A 19525-nucleotide genomic window follows, 5' to 3' on the forward strand; every position below is an offset into this window, starting at 1 on the left:
ATTATTTGTGTATTTATTTTTTCTCTCTCAATTTCATTTCTCATTTGATTCATTTTTCTGCATGTTATAAAACTGTGTTCGCGAATTTTGCGATAGACTTAAAAACTACTAAACGGTTATTTATGCGTTTTTCACCTATGTATGAATAGAGTGATTCTTGAGGAATATTTAAGGTTTTTTTTGTTATACATTTATTATTAAAACATGACTATATGTGCTAAAAGTCGGTAAAAATCACGCTGCTTAAGAGCTTCAATCGACCCTGCCCGTACGTACCGATCGACTTATAACAAAATAATTTATGGTGGAATTGTCACTCTTATACATAAATTTAGGCCTAGAAAAAAGTCGGCAATGGCTTATGTCTAACTTTTAAGGATAACTGCTATAAACATGCTTAACTATAAAAAAATGTTTACATATAATGTGGTATTACGGTATTCCACAGAAATTTCCAGAAAATTACTAATTTTCTAGAGAACGCTGACTAGCAAAAAAAATAGTGCATCATCTCAAATGTTTTGTTTCCTTTAGTTTACATTCTTTGCTTCAAATTACATATTTGGGGAATTTTGTAAGGTTTTACTACCGGTCTTTAATCAATTATTACATTTCTTTAATCGTATTTGTCTTATTTCTTTAACTAAGCGATTATACATCTCCCAGTAATAGCAGATCGCTTAATCGGAGCAATGTATTGCAACGGTAACCATTGATGCCTATGTTTGCCAGATCCGAATCCGGGTTTAAGCGGAATTCTTCGCGATTTTTTGCTTGTTCTCCTGACTTCCGATCCCGAGTCATTATAATAAAAAAAGACATAAAATAATACGCCGAGCGAAGGCGGTGCGGTTCGGTTATGGTAATATGGTAATAAAAGATGTAAAATGCCAAAAAATATGTTGTTTTATTTGAAAAAGCGAAAAAAATTGACCAGTCCCGAAAGTACCGAAAATCCCGGGAAATCCCGGTTCCATATTGCTTCGGTACCGAAAATCCCGGTTCTTTAAAACAGTACCGGTACTGCAATCCCTAGATACCACACACGGTATGATCGAGCGCTCGGTTGCGATTTCACTATTTTTAACACGAAAGCCCTCTTAAGACTACAAGACACACAAGCTTATTCCAACGTCCCCATTCTACCATCAGACTTTTAGACAAACGGCCGGCTACCACTCTCACTTGGTAGATATTCCATCAATTCATTATTCCATCAAGCGCTTTGCTTCTTCTTATGCGCACTGGCAAGGAGTGGAATTCCTTGCCGGCGTCTATATTTATTTTCCCAGCTGTTATAAACCGGCAAACTTTCAAATTAAGGGTGAACAGGCATCTCCTGGGGGAGCTTACTTCATCGTGGGCCACGCCTTTGGCTACTCTGTGGCCAAGGGTAAGCCCATTTATTAATAAAATGTGCACTCCAGGAGTGGAATTCCTTGCCGGCGCGGCGTCTATATTTCCTAGCTCATATAACAGGCACCGTCTGGAAGAGCTTGCTTCATCTTAGGCCACGTTTCGCCTTGGCTGATTTGGCCAAGAGTAAGCCACCGCAGCCATTCTCATATTTATTTGAATCTTTCTTGGTGGCTCACTGCAGGACGCGAATTTTTTGATGATACATTTTATAAGGTTAATAATGTTGTAAAAATTGAATGGGATGGTCTTAAAAGGGAAAAATTACACTTACGTTGGATACAGAAACAGATCTCTTGTTATGGGTGCTGGTTCTGTTTCTGAAATCGAAATAATTCAACACTATAAAATGTACTGGCAGAATCACTACCCACGAGGCCAAACCGGTCGTCAAATCAATAGATAAATTATAGGAAGTAGCAAGTGGTTGACTGGTAGCTGTGCTGGTAGATGGTGTCTTTAGGCTATAATTTAACTAAATTCTATTTTATTTTTTACCAGATTTTGCCCGCGGCTTCGCTCGTTTTGAATTTGTATATTGCGGAATGCTCCATACAAATTTCCACCCCCCGTTTTTGGGAAATGGGGGGTTAGAAAGAGACAAAAAGTAGCATCTTTATCTCCACTTACAAAATCACGTCAATTCGTTGCTCCGTTTTGCCGTGAGAGACGGACTAACAGACACACACACTTTCCCATTTATAATGTTAGTATGGATAGTGAGCAATAAAGATACCATGTCCCACTGTTTTGCTTCTGAACTTTGGAATTCTGGAGTACCTTCTAAAATATTACGCGAAATCTTATGGCAATTACAAAATGTTGCTCTTACCTCGCATTTTTAAATTTGACATCCTTCTTCCTTCCCATCTTCCGATTCCTTCTGTCTTTAAAACTTTTAGCAAGCATTTTAAACTTCGTGCCAATCCAATTATCTTTCCCCATAAGATCATTAAATTTCACAGACGATTTGTCCTTCATATCATCTTCCATGGGGTCTTTAATGCCATATTCATCGTCGTACATATCATTCCAAAATATACTATCGCCGTCTGCACTCCTTTTCACTACAGTTCTATTTGATTCTTTGTTTTTGGTTTCAATTTCGGATATGTTTGCTAGTTTCGTTTCTGAGGTCATGTTTGCTTGTTTATCTGTAATTTTAAAATGTGTTATACTTTTGGAGTTGGACCCGTGTCTTTTAGACGCCAATATCACTGGCGCAAATGAGCCTATTTTAACCATTTTCTAGTCATAGTACGTTTCATCGACCATATGCGTGTCAACGCGATTTACAATATAAACAATGCAATCCAGGGTACAAATTAAGTCTAATTTTCCAAAAAGTGATTCGCCTTAAAAATATCGCCGAAACATCACTATTTAGGATACGGGCCTGGAAAAGGGTTAAGTATATCGTAGTTACAAGTTTTAATCACAACAGTGACAAAACTCTTTAAATAAAGACAAAAAAAAAGGTTTCTTTGTCAATGGGATTAGCCAGTTGAAAAACCATATAAATGGCGTTATCGCAGTTTGCTACCTCAATGATGCCTAGAATTGTATAAATATTATTGGCCATTATAATAATGCCTAAATTGTATAAATATTGTTGGTCATTATAATAATGCCCAAATTGTATAAATATTATTGGTCATTATCATTATAGGACGAAGAAACAAACGAATCTACATGTAATGTTGCTCCACTACGCATATTTACAATAAATATATTAAATTACCTTTATTTTTCAGTAAATAATTGTATTTGGCCTAACATAAAAACGTTACAACATTAGTTAGAGTGAAAATTAGTACTTATTAGACTGTGAAGTCTTTGTTATAACTTCACCAATCTTATTTAGCCAATCATATTCTAAATCCGTGTTTTATTAAGATTTTAGGTAGGTACTTTGACAAAGATTATTAATAAGTTACTAACGTAATAGATCCTTCACTTACCCTACGCTTTATTTAACTAACTAGTACTAATAACTTACTATGTAAAACTCATAAGAAACTCAGTAGATTAGATACGTGCCACGCGACCAATCCCCTGTAGTCTTACCGCGTAGTTTTACCAGTTGAACCATTGGCAATTTTCTTCCCAATAGACTGAATAGACTTACCGATTGTAAGACTTTGCTTTTTTTGTACGAAACCAGACGCGACAACTGTTTCGACGGAGCCCCGCTGCGCGGGGTTCCTGTTTCTAGATTGTTTGTCCATCGGGCATCTATAGGTACCTAACAAACCTAACCTACCTATTGCCTAGCCCTTACTATCAGCACAGTATAATAAAGAGTACTATCGTACAGTATGGCCACTCCCGCTCCCCGCTGAAAGTGCCACCCACCCCCTCTCGGTTACCTCACAGTTACCGCCTGTCAAAAACGCGAACAGTCGACCCGTCATATTTCACTCATACAAGCATAGTACGCGTTCACCTACACGAGCTTAGAATGTCTGCTAGGAACGCGCCTCTTTCATATATTTCATCGGCAGTGTCCGAGGTGTGCTATCAGTAAGTCTATTGGGAAGAAAAATCCCAGTGGTTCAACTGGTAAAACTACACGGTAAGATAAGATATAGCCTTGCCACGCGACTACACAAGCCTACACAACTACAAGCCGATAAAGTTAGTTTGTCCCTTTCCGACGTATTGGTGTGATAGAAAAGGACAAACGAACTTTATCGGCTTGATAACTTTAGAATACGTTTACGAATAAGGGGGTTAATGTGGCGGAAGGAGGGTAGATTATAACTAATATAATATCACAATAAAATAAAACAACATAAACTTAGAATCGCTCATTTATTTTCAATTTGACACATTCCATTGCTAATATACAATATTAACAATGGAGGTAGGTAAATGCATCAAAGCTCTCCGAAGTTTTTTAACTCTTTCCTGTAATAAATATTTTCCAGAAATCATTAACATTAAAAAAAAAATTGGACATGCACTTTTGTGTTCTATATCGTCACTACTTTTAAAAAAACCGGCCAAGAGCGTGTCGGGCCACGCTCAGTGTAGGGTTCCGTAGTTTTTCGTATTTTTCTCAAAAACTACTAAACCCATCAAGTTCAAAACAATTTTCCTAGAAAGTCTTTATAAAGTTCTACTTTTGTGATTTTTTTCATATTTTTTAAACATATGGTTCAAAAGTTAGAGGGGGGGGGACGCACTTTTTTTTCCTTTAGGAGCGATTATTTCCGAAAATATTAATATCATCAAAAAACGATCTTAGTAAACCCTTATTCATTTTTCAATACCTATCCAACAATATATCACACGTTGGGGTTGGAATTTAAAAAAATATCAGCCCCCACTTTACATGTAGGGGGGGTACCCTAATAAAACATTTTTTTCCATTTTTTATTTTTGCACTTTGTTGGCGTGATTGATGTACATATTGGTACCAAATTTCAGCTTTCTAGTGCTAACGGTTACTGAGATTATCCGCGGACGGACGGACGGACGGACGGACGGACAGACAGACATGGCGAAACTATAAGGGTTCCTAGTTGACTACGGAACCCTAAAAATCTCGTATCTCACGCTGTTCCTCAAAGTTAAAACGCAGTAAGTCTATATGCATTCCATACATACTTACTACAATTTTCTTTTCATTGACAGACGAAGATACAAGTTTTTTTTAAAGTAGTGACGATATTACGGTACAATGAGGAGGCACACTCAAAGGTTATGACAGATGGCGCCACCCATTAGTCCATACGTGACAGCGAGAAGATGATGTTTTTTCTCTCTCTCACATATGGCGCCGCCTGGCGGGATAAAATGTCAGTGTGCCTCCTCATTTATTTAATTTTTAAAAAAGTTAAGAAGGTGGCTCTTAGAATACTCCTTCTATGACATAAAAGATTTCTTTGACCTACCAAATAACTTATATTAGAATAAAATAATAATGATGTATAAAATCAAATTAACAAATCTAAATGACATATCATATGTAATATAATCAATGAATGCATCTTTCGATTAAATATTCGAAATTATAACTAGACTGAAATTGTAATAATCTTAATTTAATTGCTGTTAAATAATTTTATTGATGAACGTGTAATATTTATAATATTATTAATAAAATGTCTATGTCTATGTCTATGTCTACCTGTACCTAGTCTGTATCTATGCAGTTTTTCTCGTCCGCAACCCCAGGCGTCAGGCAAAGGCAGGCGATGTGGTAATAGTGGCTCTGGACGTATGTGCCAGGGGTACAACCCGCCAGATCCTCTGAAAACAATAGATAATCAGATTATATAATACAAGCTTTTGCCCGTGGCTTCGCTCGCGTTAGAAAGAGATAAAAAGTAGCCTATGTCACTCTCCATGCCTTCAACTATCTCAACTTGAAAAATCACGTCAATACGTCGCTCTGTTTTGCCGTGAAAGACGGACAAACAGACACACACACTTTCCCATTTATAATATTAGTTTGGAAGAATGGATTAGATTATGCCCGCGGCTTCGTTCGCGTTAAATACTAAAATTCGTCACTACTTTGAAAAAATCTCGTATCTCACGCTGCTCCTCAAAGTTAAAACGCAGTAAGTCTATATGCATTCCATACATACTTACTACAATTTTCTTTTCATTGACAGACGAAGATACAAGTTTTTTTTAAAGTAGTGACGAATTGCAAGATTCTCCATACAAATTTCCACCCCTCATTTCAAGGAAGTGGGGGGTTAGAAAGGGACAAAAAGTAGCCTATGTCACTCTCCATCCCTTCAACTATACATACCTCGTAATCTTCGCATGCAGTAAAGGGTTAAAAATTATTTTTTATATTATAAATGGGAAAGTGTTTGCTTGTTTGTTGTCATGGCAAAACGGAACGACGAATTGACGTGATTTTTTTAAGTGCAGATAATTGGATGGATGGAAAGTGACATAGGCAAAAGATTTCAAAAAATACGGTACTAGGTATTTCAGAACGCCCTAGGGAGAACGATTTCCTATACTTAAAATAAAATATTTTAATATTTTATTTTATTTAATATTTTATTCAAGGCATGAAATGAAGCACCACATAATTAGAAGAAAAATATGGACAGTAGTTATTTTTAAACATAATTTCTATTTAATAAGTCAAAGAGAAAGATATAAAGTAAATGAATTGACCGTGACGTCACTCCTCAGTATTTCATAGTAAATCCATATTAGCAAATCGTTTTGACAGTTCTTAAAAAGAAGCTGATTTGACTAGTAGGAAACTAGCCTATTCTACAGTGTGGAAAAATCGAATGCCACATGGATGGCAACTACCTTAAATATTGTAAATAGCACATTTTGTATAAGGGAGACTTTCCTTTGTTTTTAAAAACAATAAATTCTGCATTTAAGGATTTATGAAAAATCGCTTGCCTCAGTCGGGACTCGAACCGGTCAACTATGACAAAAAATAACGTGCCGTATTTTATGATGCAGATTGAAAGGGTTACTGATAAGGTTCATTTTTCTCTAAATAACAAATACAATCAGAATAACGGAAGGCCATGAAACTTTCTTCTTAATTGCGGTGCATTTCGCGTGACGGGTGAGATAAAATGTAAAAGGTAATTGTTAGTTTTCATGGCCTTCCGTTATTCAGATTGTATTTGTTATTTAGAGAAAACTGAAACTTACCAGTAACCCTTCCAATCTGCATCATAAAATACGGCACGTTATTTTTGTCACAATTGACCGGTTCGAGTCCCGACTGAGGCAAGCGATTTTTCATAAATCCTTAAATGCAGAATTTATTGTTTTTAAAAACAAAGGAAAGTCTCCCTTACACAAAATGTGCTATTTACAATATTTAAGGTAGTTGCCATCCATGTGGCATTCGATTTTTCCACCCTGTATAACTCCCGCTCCACCTGCGTGCAATTACTTACACATTTACTGTGGGAGCGTGATGAAAAGTAAATAACTTACGTGGGTCATATTTGGGTGGCGGCAGCCTACAATGGCTGTAGTCAATGGTTAGAACCAAAAGGAGACCCTGAAATATAGACTGTATCGTTAAGTATGAAGACAACTTTGAGTAGCCGTATTTATTTGCTATTATATTTTTTTCTCATAACAAGCCATGGGCTTAATAAGGCACATAATAAGGTACACATTTTGTCCTAGAAACTCGACGTAAAGCATATCGTTTAGACAGTATTGACTTAATCCTCCCGAGTACCAATTACGATTCCGGACAAATGCTACTAGAAAATTCACAAAGTGCGTAAAAGACGATACGATTGCGAAAAAAAATTGTATGGTGCGAACCTCAACGACACATGATCTACAAAGCAGAATATCTGGACATAGTCTAGCCACTGTTATTTAAAAAAAAATAGTTCAGGATCTGTGTATGGCGGCCATTTAGAGAATGTGGCATGGTGCTTACTCTAACTCCGACTTTGATGTCGAATTTGACTATCATACATTGTTTATATCGATCTGGTTTAAGCACTGTTCAAACACAATGAATGTCAATTAGACTTTGGCCTATGGCTAATTTTTTTATCTGTTTCTCTCATCCTGCTAGCATCAAAAATTTACGGCAATCCGGAACGTTGCTCAAAATTGCGTTTTTTTAAATTATATAAATTCGCCGCATTTATTCTACAAGTACCCAATTGGAAAAACCATGAAGAGGAATCTTAAAGAATATATTTTGGCAGCATATTAACCTTTGTTTGTTGAAATCGTACAAAGAGTCATTGAAATATTCTCAAATTAAGCCAGATAGGGGTTGTCCGAAATTTATTTGCTAGACCTTAATGAAAGTACCATAAAGTCCCTAAAATAAAAAAAATATCAGACCTTCTTATATCAACTAGTACTTACCAATACCTTAAGATCATACTCTCGGAACATAATAATACAAAATTATGCACATGTCAACATTTAGACGAGGTTTGTTTTGTCCTTATACTTAACGATACAGTCCTTATACATTAGAATCAAAGAAACGACCGGTCTGGCCCAGCCTGCTACGCCGCGGTCCCGGGTTCGAATCCCGGTAAGGGCATATTTGTGTGATGAGCACAGATATTTATTCCTGAGTCATGGATGTTTTTCTATGTATATAAGTATTTATATACTATTTTTTTTGACATTACAGTGAGATTTCGCCAATAATTATATATATATCGTTGTCCTGAGTACCCACAACACAAGCTTTCTTGAGCTTACCGTGGGCCTCAGTCAATCTGTGTCAAGAATGTCCTTAATAATTATTTATTTCTTATTTTTTTACATAAAAATCGAGTGTATAGAAAATTACTGTCAAAGTAAAATGACAATTAGGGCCAAATTCTTAACTTGGAAGGTATGTTATAATTTTAGAACTAAATGGGACTTAATCGCGTAAACACTTACATGGGTGAATCAACTTCAATAGGTATCGAGACAAACCTTAGTGGTTTAACGATACTATGTAAATTAATTAGAGATTTATGTTTGTAATTACCTAAAATAAATAAAATAAATAACTTTTTCTTGCCTGTTATTGCCATGGTTACGGTTACGGTCTCCAGAGTCACGCTGGTTTTATGCAAAATTATGCAAGCATGCATGTTGTCATGTTTGTAGGTGCCAAATTAAGGAAAGGGCTTGTTAACACCAGAAAAATGCATGTTTTCATAGTTTTAGTAGCATAATTGTGCATAAAACCAGCGTGACCCAGGGGACCGTACCCATGGCAATAAAGGGCAAGAAAAAATTGATTAGCCCACATGATGCAATCGTGTGCAAATCCTGTTAGGTAGTTTAAATCAATATATTGGTAGGTATGTGTTAAAAACTCAAAATTTATAAATAGGTAGTAATACACATTAGCGCCATCTAGCCGAGGGCCAACTAAACCTGTAGCGCCATCTAGACGACCGTACATTTTTCTTGATGGTTCCGAGGTGGGTTAGTTTTGTCTTAGATTTTATCTGGCTGTAGGTATGAAAAGCGGCTTTTTAGGGTTCCGTAGTCAACTAGGAACCCTTATAGTTTCGCCATGTCTGTCCGTCCGTCCGCGGATAACCTCAGTAACCGTAAGCACTAGAAAGCTGAAATTTGGTACCAATATGTATATCAATCACGCCAACAAAGTGCAACAATAAAAAATGGAAAAAAATGTTTTATTAGGGTACCCCCCCTACATGTAAAGTGGGGGCTGATATTTTTTTTCATTCCAACCCCAACATGTGATATATTGTTGGATAGGTATTTAAAAATTAATAAGGGTTTACTAAGATCGTTTTTTGATAATATTAATATTTTCGGAAATAATCGCTCCTAAAGGAAAAAAAAGTGCGTCCCCCCTCTAACTTTTGAACCATATGTATAAAAAATATGAAAAAATCACAAAAGTAGAACTTTATTAAGAATTTCTAGGAAAATTGTTTTGAACTTGATAGGTTCAGTAGTTTTTGAGAAAAATACGGAAAACTACGGAACCCTACACTGAGCGTGGCCCGACACGCTCTTGGCCGGTTTTTTACGGATAAAATAGGTACTACGAACTATTGTATGACCTTTTGGTTTTAGCACCTAGCATGGCTGTGACAATAAATGACTGATTCTGATTCTGATTCTTTGGTTGTAAGCAATCATAATAAAAATGGTAAGATAGATTAGTAGTAAAATAAACTTACCAAAATAAAAGCGTGCACGTATTTCATCTTTCACCAACAGTTTTCAATTAACTTGCAACTCGACAACTACGCCCAATAAACGCTGCATTTCACTTATATACGTACCCGTAGCAAATCGTAGGTTGCCAGTCGAACAAAACGGATTTTTTAAGATATAGTACATTACGATACAAGTGCGTAAAAAAGGAAGTTCGAAACGAGTGGCGATAAATTAATTTTAAATCGACACGAGTTACGAATTTCCTTTTCGCACGTGTATCGTACGACGTTTTTCAGTAGGTCCTAGTTTTATGGTTATTTTTCAGTATGCAAAACGCAGTCCCCTCTTCATTTATATTATGTTTTTTTTTTTTTTTTTTTTTTAGTATAGATAGGTAGACGTTTGACCACGATCACACCTGATGGTAAGTGATGATGCGGTCTACGGTGGAGCACGCTTACCTATGAATATTTTATGATTTTAGGCACAATTTTGTATGAATCGCCCATGATTGTTTGTAGTTATTTTACTGACACGAACCATCCAACTCCTATAAACTGGTTACTAAGATTTCAGAAGTGAAAGACTCTTATAAACGATTTTTGGTATGCAGTATCAAAGCAGTACTGGATATTCACTTTTTTCAGTTAGTTGAATATCTCGCCCAGTCCGCAATGTTCGCAGTTAAATTTTCCAACTACAATACTTTTTAAAAATATTATAAAAAAATAATACAACAAACTGTAATAGAAATGTCTTTTAGAATCCGTGAAGGGGATTAAATTGACGATTTAAAATGATAGACATGGAATAAAAATCAATTATATTTAAATAGATATCGACATGTATTATTACAATAGGACACTTATTGTGCCTAACCCTGTACAAACTGTAATACATTTGAAGACCAATTTTACGACCCACCTTAAGGGGCTCCACAGCTCCACATGATTTTCATCGATTTTTCACAAGTTTTGAGTATGAACTTCTAAATTTGTTCTACAAATAGAATTATAAGACCAACGGCCATCGGTTCTTCAATATTTTATCTCTATTCGTGAGAGAGATATTTCAAAAAAAAAAATATTTTTCAGATTTTTTTAAACATGGTCTAAAAAAACACTTTTATCGAAATTTGATTTTTGTGAAGGGTGTTGACATACATGGAATCCACGTGTTTGGATTTACCTCTGACTTTTCTAAAAATTCAAGAGAAATTTTAATTTTAAAGTGATTAAAACAAAAGTTATGACCAAACAAACAGTTTTTGCTCTTAAAATTGTTCAACTTTGATGCCAAATATCACAGAAACAATGAGCTATGAAGTAAGTATGAGGTCCTATTTTGTTTAAAGACGAAGCTGCTAATATGTTTTAGAAACTGTCTTAATATCAATGGATTCAAATCAAAGGTCATTGGCGTAGGGAACGCCCTTAAGGTCTCAAGTTAAAAATTGTATTACTTTCGCGTTCTTAAATATTCAAGTGAGCCTTGCCTGAGCCAGTTGGTGTGACGAAAAATATTATCTTTTCGGCTCATGGTCATAATAAACTGACTTGGACAAATAAGAATATTTTCATGTATCCAAAGGATAGGAAGGTACGGATGACGACTTATACGACTGGCAAAAATGATACAGATGTAGTGCATAATTGAGAACGTTTCAAAATTTTCAATGTCCCTAAATCGAAAACCATTACGAGATATACGCTTGTAGATCACAAAAATCATTTTTTTTCCGCATTTTTAGTATAAAAAATCTTAAAAATAGTTTAAAGGGGAAGTGACGTCAAATAGCTGATTTAGAGCTGCCACTATATCAAAAAAATCTTCCAGTTGGGATGTCACTTGAGTTTGACAGTGAAACTTATCACAGTTCGTAGCAAAGATATTAAAAAATTCATGGCTTAGTCTATGATTCGTAGTCATTCACTATTGGTTGACAGCACGTTGACAGTGACACTTGACAGTCAGACATACCGTGAGCGTCAGAATGGCGGGTGTACATCAAGCAATGTGCCAAATGTGCGCCAAAATTCAGGCAATGTGCTCTTTGAACTCCAGAGATATTTAAGAAATTAATGACACCCGCCATTCTGACTTCAGGTTGGCGGGTGTACTCCCAGTTCTAACTAATGGCTGCTTACTCGAGGGTGAAATTACTGTCTAAGGTTAGTGCTCGCAATGTGCTTCCACATGTATGAAACACACACTAATTCAGAGAGCCGTTGAAAAGTAATATAAGATTGAATAATTATATCTATAACGCCTGCTGCAATAAAATAGCAATGTTCATTGCCTGCAATGCAGCATTAACATGCAGGCGCTTTTCACAAAAAAATGATACTTATAGATATATTTATTCAATCCCATATTACTCTTCAATGGCTCTCTGAATTAGTGTGTGTTTCCTAGATGTGGAAGCACATTGCGAGCACTAACCTTAGGCAGTATTTTCACCCTTGAGTAGGCAGCCATAAGCTAGAACTGGAAGTACACCCGCCAACCTGACGTCAGAATGGCGGGTGTCATTAATTTCTTAAATATCTCTGGAGTTCAAAGAGCACATTGCCCGAATTTTGGCGCACATTTGGCACATTGCTAGGACTAACTCCTGACGTATACCACACCAGGATTGCTTGATGTATACCCGCCATTCTGACGCTCACGTCATACCGGTCTGTTTAAGCTGACTGTTAAAACTTTTTTTTTAGGAATGATTTTGTCGTTTTCTTAGGTGTATGAAACAACACATGTGACGTCACGAAGCTGTGTCTTGACGTTTGTAACTTACGCTCTTTCTGCTCGAAGCAGTAATAAAAAGGGAATTTCTCATTAAAATAGCAGTTTTTGGAAAAATAAAAAAATACGTGTATCTTTTAGTATTGAGTTCTTTCCAACCAAACAATAAAAAGTAGTACTCAAAAATATGAAATGTTGTCAATTGTTTTCCTTACGTTCTCGGAAGCTATCGTATTTATCGAGCTAGTTTGATCAACGTTAATACTTCTTGTACTGATACCGACTGAAATAGCATGATAAGTTCGTCAGTCTCCGTGAAAATACGAAGGAAAAACATTTCGCACTACATCTGTATAACTATTCTGTCAGCCGTAGTTGAAATAAAAACGTCAAATACGTCGTAGGTGAGCATTTCTTTTTTTGCCACTTTTATTAATTGTGATATTTTTGATGAAAAATATGCTATTTCTACTCAGAATTGCCAGCTTTTTCAATCTTAGTAGTTAAAAAAATTGTCCCATACGATTTTTTTTATTTTGTTACCATTTTCCGTACATGTTGTATGGGGTAATAAAAGAGGAAAGTAACAAAAATGTATGAACATTCTGGGACACCTTTTGTCTCCCAGTGAAAGTACTCGTCATTCTGAGTACAATTGACCTAAAATTCCCTAAAACAATCAAATTAAAAAAAATGGCAAAAAAAAAGAGAAATGCTCAGGTTTGAATTTAATTTTATAAAATTTAACATTGTCTTCGATTACCGCGATAGTTACTCATGAAATAAAACTATGGAAACGGATTAAATCGCGTATAGTGAATTTACAATTCATCCCGACGTTTCAAACACTTTACAGCATTTGTGGTCAACGGGTGACTGAGGAAAAATTACAATGTGCAAAAGCTAACCACGTACAAGAAATATTAACGAACCATGACCATAAATAATATAGATGTCTAAGGCAGGTTCACACGCTATAAATACTAAAAAGCTAATAGTTATACGATATTCAAAAAACCGGCCAAGAGCGTGTCGGGCCACGCTCAGTGTACAGTTAGGGTTCCGTAGTTTTCGTATTTTTCTCAAAAACTACTGAACCTATCAAGTTCAAAACAATTTTCCTAGAAAGTCTTTATAAAGTTCTACTTTTGTGATTTTTTTCATATTTTTTAAACATATGGTTCAAAAGTTAGAGGGGGGGGGGACGCACTTTTTTTTCCTTTAGGAGCGATTATTTCTGATAATATTAATATTATCAAAAAACGATCTTAGTAAACCCTCTTCATTTTTAAATACCTATCCAACAATATATCACACGTTGGGGTTGGAATGCAAAAAAATATCAGCCCCCACTTTACATGTAGGGGGGGTACCCTAATAATACATTTTTTTCATTTTTTATTTTTGCACTTTGTTGGCGTGATTGATATACATATTGGTACCAAATTTCAGCTTTCTAGCGCTAACGGTTACTGAGATTATCCGCGGACGGACGGACGGACAGACAGACAGACATGGCGAAACTATAAGGGTTCCTAGTTGACTACGGAACCCTATAAATTACCATCACTACGTTGAAAAAACAATTAATCAATTAATCTACACAAAATTGACAAAAACAAACTGTACATTTTTTAAATATTGTATAACTAGCTTTATTTATTATGTGTGAACCTGCCTAAATCTATATTATTTATGGTCAATGTGGGTAGCTTTTGCACATTGTAATTTTTCCTCAGTCACCCATTGACCACGAACGCTGTAAAGAGCGTCCGCACGAAGGGAGTATTGTTATCGGAATAAGTAACTATGACTATGACATAAATCCACAAGGTAAACTACAATTCGTAGTATATTGTAATTTTATATTTTTAAATTAATTCTAAAGGGCCTCATTGACGGTACGATTAATCGCCTCGATCGATCAGACAGATATCGTGACGATCGGTCGCATTGATCGTTACGATTGAGCCACACACGAAGCAATAGAGCGTTACGGTCGATCGTCTGCTCGGACGAAACGTAATAATAAAGTCAGTAGGTAAATATGAGAAAAATCGAATCGTTGATCGCAAGCGGCCACACACTTTCGATCCATTGTTGCGATATTCATGATAGCACAGGATTTTGTTGCGATGTTCGATATCGTAGTAAATCGTTAACGATATTGAAATACACTGCCGATCGGTCGTTGCGATGAATTTGTTACGACGGATCGTAAAGATAAATCGTACAATGTATAGGGCCCTTCAGGCCAGTAACTTTTCATATTTCAGCACTAATTTTCTGTTAAATTCTTCGGTCTTTTAGTCGGATGTGGTTTAGATTTACCATCGTCTATGTATCCGTCGGTTCTTATGCATTTTTTCTCGTCTATAAACCCTGGTGTTGTGCACAAACAGGCTATGCTGTAATTGGGACTTTTCACGTAGGTTCCAACCGTACAGTCGATTGCGTCCTCTGAAAATAATAAATTTATACACTTGCAATGCATAAACAACTGGTCAGTAATGTACAGATGCAGTGCGAAAAGCTTTTCCATCGTAGTTTTACGGAAACGTACGAACGTTTCCGGAAAAATACGAAAGAAAAACTTTGCGCACTATATCTGTATCACAAGAATGGTTGTCCTTAAAACCAACGCCAAAATGAATAGGGGTGACAGGACATCTCATTAAGTGAATTTAAGGCCGGCAACAGACAGTCTTAAAAATTCATAATCTTAAAAAAGATTTGTATGCAAACTGACACTGACAGATCTGTCAGTGACAGTTTGAACTGTCAGTTTGCATACAATTTTTTTCTAAGATTATGAATTTTTAAAACTGTCTGTGGAAAGCCTAACACTAGTGAAAATGTCAAAGGCTCTTTAGATATTGGCAGTTTAATTTATAAAACGTAAAAAAAATGTAAAAAAGTGCCAATATCTCGAAAACCATGATATTTTATTTTCATTAAGACCAAATTCGCTTCATGGGTGAATCAACTTTTCTTTGCCTGTTATTGCCATGGTTACGGTCCCCCTGAGTCACGCTGGTTTTATGCTAAATTATGCCATTTAAACTGTGCAAAGCTAGACTCCCCTAAATCTAGAAAGATCGATCTAGCTAGGTTATATTTGTCGGAAGCTTGAATAAAGCCTCAATAAAGAAATATACCAAAATATTTTAAAGAATGCAGTGCAGTTGACTGCGATACTTTCCAATTCAAATCTAACTGACCGTTCCTCTCCGGATCCAACTCAACACGGCTGTCTTAATGACAGTGGTCATCTTAACCAGCCAGGAACTAATCCATTTAACAGCTGTTCGGGTCATATAAATAACAGACACTGTATCGCAGTCAAACACACTCAAGCATAGACTATTTCCATAGACTATATCTTGACATTCCAACATCCGCAGCCGTCATGCTGCGACACGGCCATTCTGACCTTCCACACGTCCGCGTGTGGAGAATACGATCAGGTCCGCACAAGTAAACACTTTAGGTACAGGAGTACACATCCACTCGGCTATCCTGACCATAATCATACGTGCAAAAGCCAAAACAAGTTCGCAATAATCATTTTTAAATGACTAATGAAAATGAAACAATGCCCTAATTGCGTAACCCGCAATCTGCATCATTGGCCAAAACGACCAATGAAAAACACACGGCACACAGCCCACATTGCGTAACCCGCAATGCGCTTCATTGGCTAACCACCAACGGGAAACTCACGGCACACAGCCCACATTGCGTAACCCGCAATGCGCTTCATTGGCTAACCACCAACGGGAAACTCACGGCACACAGCCCACATTGCGTAACCCGCAATGCGCTTCATTGGCTAACCACCAACGGGAAACTCACACGGCACACAGCCCACATTGCGTAACCCGCAATGCGCTTCATTGGCTAACCACCAACGGGAAACTCACACGGCACACAGCCCACATTGCGTAACCCGCAATGCGCTTCATTGGCTAACCACCAACGGGAAACTCACACGGCACACAGCCCACATTGCGTAACCCGCAATGCGCTTCATTGGCTAACCACCAACGGGAAACTCACACGGCACACAGCCCACATTGCGTAACCCGCAATGCGCTTCATTGGCTAACCACCAACGGGAAACTCACACGGCACACAGCCCACATTGCGTAACCCGCAATGCGCTTCATTGGCTAACCACCAACGGGAAACTCACAAAAATGTATGTATGAAATGAAGGTACAGGAACATTATTGAAGTACTCATTGCGAACTTGATTCAGCCTATGCTTCATCAGTATCGTCACCATCTAGATTAGTTGGATGTGGAGTATTATGTGTCATTTTAAACTAATGTAGGGGATGTTATTGTTGGTAAACCGATTGCCAATTAATGGTACTAATGTGTTCTATCACTTTTGTCTTCCGTTGTTACTAGGTACTAGGCACTCAAAAGGCATTTATTCGAAACGATGCACGATAGCACGGCTCAGCTGTTCTACAGCATACTATATACGGTCCGGTCCACCATTGTACCTACCCCGCAACGTGATGTACATAAAGGTATCTAATTGACCGGTAATACACATCCTCTGGGTTCCATTTTAAATTAAATCCGTTTCGCATCAAGTCGTATTTTCATATCTCGTTTAACCAATGCTGTTATTCAACCAATCATATGCAACCAATCATCTTTCACGAACGCTTTTTGTTATGTAATACTGGTCAGTATTTTACACTTGACGACGTGAACTTTATGATATCATCCATCGTAATATTTGAACGGAATAGAAATGCGATTTAAAAGTACAGTGAGCACATCAATACTTGCATTAATTAACTATTTAATATGATCATTATTTTCTTCTCATAAGATCGGAAGTGATTCTGAGTTAACAAGGAGAGAGATAGAGAGAAATACTGGAAACCTAAAATGAAATTTGAAAGTATAACTTTTAATATAAATTTCTTAACACCTTCGTTGCGGCAATTAAAGTATGTATACTTCGTAAGAAGTCTAAAGACCCCTACTGCAGTGAAAGTGTTAATCCATCCTTCCATTAAAAATGTGAATAGTGAACATTTTTACTTAGTAGATACATGGCTTTTATCTTCTATGCTGTTCCTGAAATGAAGACTATTGATTGTGTACTGAATTGAGTATTTTCATTTATCCGCATACTCTACTGTGATAAATGTCACCTTATTAAACACAACTTAAATATGGCAAATGTGCTTAATCGCATTCTCGTCGCGGTTCAGGACCTAGTAATAAGGAGCCAGGATTTCTTCGATTTCCTTTGTTTTAGTAAGTGTATACCTATGCTAGAATAGCTATTTAAAAACTAACGTTGTCATTTTATATCTCATTGTCATCGCTGGGCATTTTAAATAAACAGAAAACAAATAATAATTGTAATTGACAACGTTGTTATTTGACTTTCTTGATTCGATTTCCATTCATCCTACCCCTTGGGAGAGAAGAAAAAAAAAATCGAATTAAGGTAGTCTTATAACCCGCTGCATTTTAAGCCGTTGTACGCCGCGCTGCACACATGTGACCGTTTTTTGTATGCGAAAATTAAGAGCGTGAAGACGTGCGAACGAAGCGTTTAAGCAGAAAAAATTTAGCAATGAGATTAAACGTTCGACACTTGCATTCAGTGTCCAAACTTCTATAAGTATTGCCAAGATTCAAGCCCAAGAAAATATCAATCACGCAATTCAGGAGGTAAGTACATTTAATCGTCAAGTAATTATACTATAACCGTAGAATTACGCATTTAAATGTTAAGTTAAACACACTTCATTTTTTTATGGACTGGCATCAAGACGGTTCTAATAAATTCAAACATATGTAAACTATGTATATCGCTTGAAAGAAACGTTATAATACGGAGTCGATCGGGTATTATAATACCTAATCTAGGCTTTAGTAATTTCTAGATAAACTCATATCTGAATCCGTAAAACTAATAATGTTAGCTTTACACATTATACAACACATTAGCTTCAATCGCTTTAGTGCCAATTCACGTAAACAAACTACGTATTTTTTTGTTTTTAAACGTTATGAAGAGCGAACGGCTCTATTTAAATATTTGTTTATCAATGTCGAGCAATCATCTCAATTAAGAGTATATCATGTCATATTCATCAATCTTACCAAAAGATAGACAATTTTTTTGTGTTAGAGGCGTCAATGTCGCAAATATCGTTCAAAGATAATGGATAGAGAGGATTTTTGTCAGAGCAAAATGTGTAGCCAAGTTTTGCACAATCCGTCATACCCCGTAACAGGGTCGAATCAGGGCTTAACTCGTAGTTATGGTTCCGAGGTACGTTTTTCTTTTTTTACTTTTCTTTTATCTTTATTGTCGTCGTCTGATCAAGTGATCACCATGAACAAAGGCATTTAAAGTTGTCGTGCCCGCCGCAGTTAGCGCAAAAACAACTTTAATACATCAAATGCAGAAATGAAGAGAAAGAAGATACAGTTTCGCTGTCAGCACGGTACCTAGCCAACGTCACAATCGCTCACGCTTCGCAAGCGCATCGCAGTCAGCCCTCCCCATCGCTCCTCTGCAGCGGCGCGACAGAGCCAGACTGATGCGTTTCGATTGCCGCGCAGCGCTCACGACTGACACTTCGGCTAAGCCCGCAACACATTTAAGATGTTTTTTTTTTGTAGTATGTGATTTTATTGCAATTTATAGCAAAAGAGCGTAAAGTCAGGTGCAGTAAGGCAGTTTACTGCT

At 36.7% G+C, this 19525-nt stretch overlaps 1 protein-coding gene across 1 annotated transcript in view; it reads right to left on the reverse strand.

Moving 5' to 3' along the window:
• LOC125238970 overlaps positions 1–19525 on the reverse strand; it is a 105467-nt gene that overhangs the window by 5111 nt on the left and 80831 nt on the right. Inside the window, exons 15-16 of the mRNA XM_048146470.1 lie at positions 2249–2570; positions 1691–1736 (exon numbers count right to left, since the gene is read on the reverse strand). Coding sequence (XP_048002427.1) covers positions 1691–1736; positions 2249–2570 — 368 coding nt within the window. The remainder of the gene's footprint in view (positions 1–1690; positions 1737–2248; positions 2571–19525) is intronic.

This window comes from Leguminivora glycinivorella, chromosome 24, assembly GCF_023078275.1.
Source record: "Leguminivora glycinivorella isolate SPB_JAAS2020 chromosome 24, LegGlyc_1.1, whole genome shotgun sequence".
In the NCBI taxonomy this organism is placed as follows: Eukaryota; Metazoa; Arthropoda; class Insecta; order Lepidoptera; family Tortricidae; genus Leguminivora; species Leguminivora glycinivorella.